Here is a 3,889-nt window from a genome sequence, read left to right as displayed (position 1 = left end):
TATACCATAATGCCTTCCCTCGCAGTTACCCACATACTTGATATTTTTAAAAACTCTTGGGAGCTCCGGATTCAAAATGCACAGCATCTCACCAGGTTTGTCCCATAATGCGGTAACATTCTCTTTTCTTTTTCCTTAGGGGTCCAAATAAAAGTGAGAATCAGACCTTTGGAAAGCAGGGGTGTTTAGAATTGGGGATCCTGTGCATAGAAAGCAGCCCAGCTTGGAGTCCTTAGCTAACAAATTCCCCAGAGTCTCATCACACTGTACAGAGAAGGCTTAGAAATCTCAGCAGCAATCCCAGATTCAATCTGAGATGATAAAGAATCTCAGGTATCCATCCTGGGGAAAGCCACACAAACCTGCTGCTAGTTATAGTAAACAAATCTTGGGCAAGGTGAATGAGCCAGAGGTCAGACTCAGGAATAGGGAACTTTGTATGTTCATTCCATGAAGAGGATAGGACCCTACCCATGTAATAGGCCCTGAAACAGCATCTTTTAGCCAAGCGGATTTTGCATATTGATTTGATTGGGCTGAAAATTGCTTCTCAGACATAATTTCCCCCTTCCTACCTCTTTGCTTAGCCATCAGTTAGGGACTGAGCTTAACTCTCATTGCAGAGTGGTAGGTCCTATTGACACAATAAATGGATATAGTTTTTAAACCTATTTTTAATGGTCATATAGCTCCCCCCAGACTATCCTGAAAGCTGATGTCTATCAAGATGCTCAGAGTTCTGTCACATAGCCCTTCACCCAAGATATAACTATGATGGAATTTGCTACTACAAGGTGATCAGACAAATGTGCAGGAGATAAGATACAACAAAGTACCTGTTAGGGATCTTGGCTAAGCGAAACCTTAATGTGTACCTTTCCTGGGAAGCAACAACAGAGAGAGCCTTTGGCCTCCATGCCTTCCTGGTACCCATTTCAGAGGTCTCTAATTGGCCACTTTGTAAAACAAGATGCTGGATGAGGAACGGTTGGGCTGATCCAGCAGGGCTCTTCTTAAATTCTTTGTTCTTCTCAAAGATTTCCCAAATCCTCACTTACAGAACTACAATTCCCAAGGAAGAGGAAATGGCAAACTAGTTCAACATTATGATTGAACGTGTATATCCTGGTAATGTTCAATAGGAGGTATAAGGTGCTATCTCCAACCCCAAAGGTCCGAGGAAGTTCTTAACCAGTTGGGAACCAAGATAGTAGACCCCTGAGTTTCCTGCTAGGAAAACCTTTGAACATATTTTCTGTTACACACACCTAGGGGGACTGGTTCCTAGACAGACTTTTCTTCCATTATCTAATTAAGTACACATCAGCACCTAAGTTATGACTTGGGTAGCAAAGGAGAAAGGTCAGCTGGGATCCCAATCCATTCGGGTAAGAAGGCTGCAGATGGCTTAAAGACTTTGAGGAATGGTGAGTCCGGGAGGGTGTAGTTGGCCAAGTAAATAGTTTCTCCACCAGCCAAGTAGCCGGCCCAGATGCCAAAGGTCCCAATGGTCATTATTGTATGGTTGCAATGAGCAATGAGAGCAAAATCCCTCGCCGGTGATGATTCCTGCCCATCACCAGCAAAGTAAACATCCCCCCTGGAAGCATCAATGTTTTCCTTGCACCAAGCCATCCCATTGCTGACTATCACAAAGATAGTATTGTGGTACTTCTCTCTGAAGTAATTCATGGCTTTGTCCATGTAACTTTTGTCAGCCACTACACCTTTCCAGATCTTGGGCATCACACGAACATAATCGCCTCTCCGGACATGCACTCCAATATAGGTTACATTCTTGCGCTGCCCCCGCAGCTGCAGAAGGTATTTATTGGCCTCCTCCTTGATGTAGTCATGGAAGGTGAACTCCTGAAGTATCTCATTGCGGATGTGGTGATAAAATGTGTAAGAACAAGGGTAGCCTGTTAGCAGCACGTACTTGCCCTGGATGTGACGATACTCCTCTGACATCCAATCATGGAGATTGTAGTTCCTCCAAGGGATTTTGTCAACCATATCAGAAGAGATCATAGGCAAAGTTATCCTGAATATTCTTCCTAGGTACTGGTGCATGCCTGGAAGGATGTAGGCTTGATGCCCGTTAAGTTTGGCTAAGGCATAGAGGGTGGCATATTCTCCCATCTGATTCCCCAAACGCCCAATAGAGTTCACTGTCCATATACCTCTATCCAAGTTCTTAGTGGATAAGCTAGGAATTGTGTGTTCAAGCACTGGGAGGCCAGATGTGTTTTTGACACTGATCTTCCATGGCCACAAGAAAGGATTGTTTCTCTGCAGGTGCAAAAATGTGGAGAGAGACATAAGGCTAAAACAATATACGCAAACCACAAGGAACGGTTGACTGAAGATGCGTCTTTCTGGAAGATGCATAGCTCCAAAATGAGGACACCTACAGAAAGAGCAAAATGGAGTCAAACAGATAGAACCAAGACAAAGAACTCAGTTTATGGACACTACTCAGCAGTGGATCTCCAACTGTTCCTGTCCTTGTACCCTTCTTTCTTCTCCTCACCCCCATTCTTGATTTGAGCCTCCCGAGGAGACAGCAATTTTGCTGCATCCTTGAAGTAAGAATTAATGAACTTTCTTAGGACAAATCTGAAAAGTAAGCACAAATATTTTCTCCATGGGATCTGATCTCTGTAGTCTGGAGAGTAGTTGTAATTCTGGTCGATTTCTACCCCCCCCCAACCTGGAGGTTGGCACCCTTCTTCCAGTTATCCAATCTCAAATCAGAATATCCGAAAGCTGAAAAGAATACAGAAAGACCACTTGCGGCTAGATCCATGTCCTAAAGTACAATTGCACAACTTAGGACTTGATCCAACCAATTTTTTCACTCCACCTTTTCCAGTTCTCCTCCTCTTTACAGCTTATGTCCCATGTTCCTTTGGGATGGTCAAAGGGGACACTTCTGTGTCTCACCAACAGAAAATCAAACTGGATTCACCCCTTACAGTGCAATCAGAAGCAGTTACATCCTTCCAAGACCATTGCAGTTAATGGGCTCAGATAACAGTACATTCTGTTTAGGATTGCCGTGTAAAAAGATTAAAAATGTGGAATACCTTTCTATGAGAAATGTTAAAGCTTTCTGAGGGTTTTTTTAAAGTTTAAAAACAAAGATGAAATTGGCGAGAGAGAGGAGCTAGTAAAGGTTTATAAAGTTATAGGCAAATCTTCAGCGCACAGAGATAATACTAGAAACTTGATTGTACTAGAAGCAGAGGTCATTTCGGGGGGGATCGTGGGGGATCGCAGTTCCCCCGGGTGAGGTACGGGGGGCGGGCACATGACGAAGCCCCACCCCTGCTTCTGGCCGCCCCGCTTCCGGCCCTCATTCAGCCAGGAGGAGGCAGGAGAAGAGGGAGGGTAAGTTGCTTCCTCCCTGCCTCTCCCCACCCCTGCCTGCCTGGGGCCAGGGAGGGCCTTTGTGGGGCTTCCTTGCACTCCCGCCGGCCTTGCAGGTCCACTGCCGGGCCCCTCATGGGGCTCGGCAGTGGAGCTGCAAGGCCGGCGGTGGCGGCCGGGACCGTTGGGGGCGGGGTATGTGGCCTTATGACACACTTCCAGTGATGTCAGGGGGTGTGACATATGCTAATGAGTTCCCCTAGCTCTTTTTCTACGAAATGACCCCTGACTAGAAGTGTTGGCAATACTAAAACTGATTACTTAAATTTATAGGGAATAGATACAGAATTGGTAAAAAGAAACTTTCCAGAGATTTGTGAACAAAATCGGTTTACAATGAACTTAAAGGAGGTCTTTTACTAAAGACATTTTCAATGAATTGTCATTCAACTAATTTCCATGTCATAACCAGGATAGGACTACACAGACTACTGGTTCACTCTAGCTATAAAAAAAT

The 3,889-nt window shown here is 44.9% G+C and overlaps 1 protein-coding gene across 1 annotated transcript; it reads right to left on the bottom strand.

Annotated features, from left to right (window-relative positions):
• Positions 1-1,335: 1,335 nt before the first annotated feature.
• FUT2 (fucosyltransferase 2) lies at positions 1,336-2,619 on the bottom strand (the record flags this gene model as incomplete). Its single annotated transcript, XM_015425231.1, has 2 exons — positions 1,336-2,410; positions 2,515-2,619. Coding segments are annotated over 2 exons (1,180 nt in total), but the record flags the coding sequence as incomplete, so codon positions are not given.
• Positions 2,620-3,889: the final 1,270 nt, after the last annotated feature.

The sequence above is a fragment of the Gekko japonicus genome, unplaced genomic scaffold, assembly GCF_001447785.1.
Source record: "Gekko japonicus isolate JY-2015 unplaced genomic scaffold, Gekko_japonicus_V1.1 scaffold3783, whole genome shotgun sequence".
Lineage (NCBI taxonomy): Eukaryota > Metazoa > Chordata > Lepidosauria > Squamata > Gekkonidae > Gekko > Gekko japonicus.
Note: the sequence above shows the minus strand (reverse complement) of the source record. Positions and strands in the feature narration are given on the sequence as shown.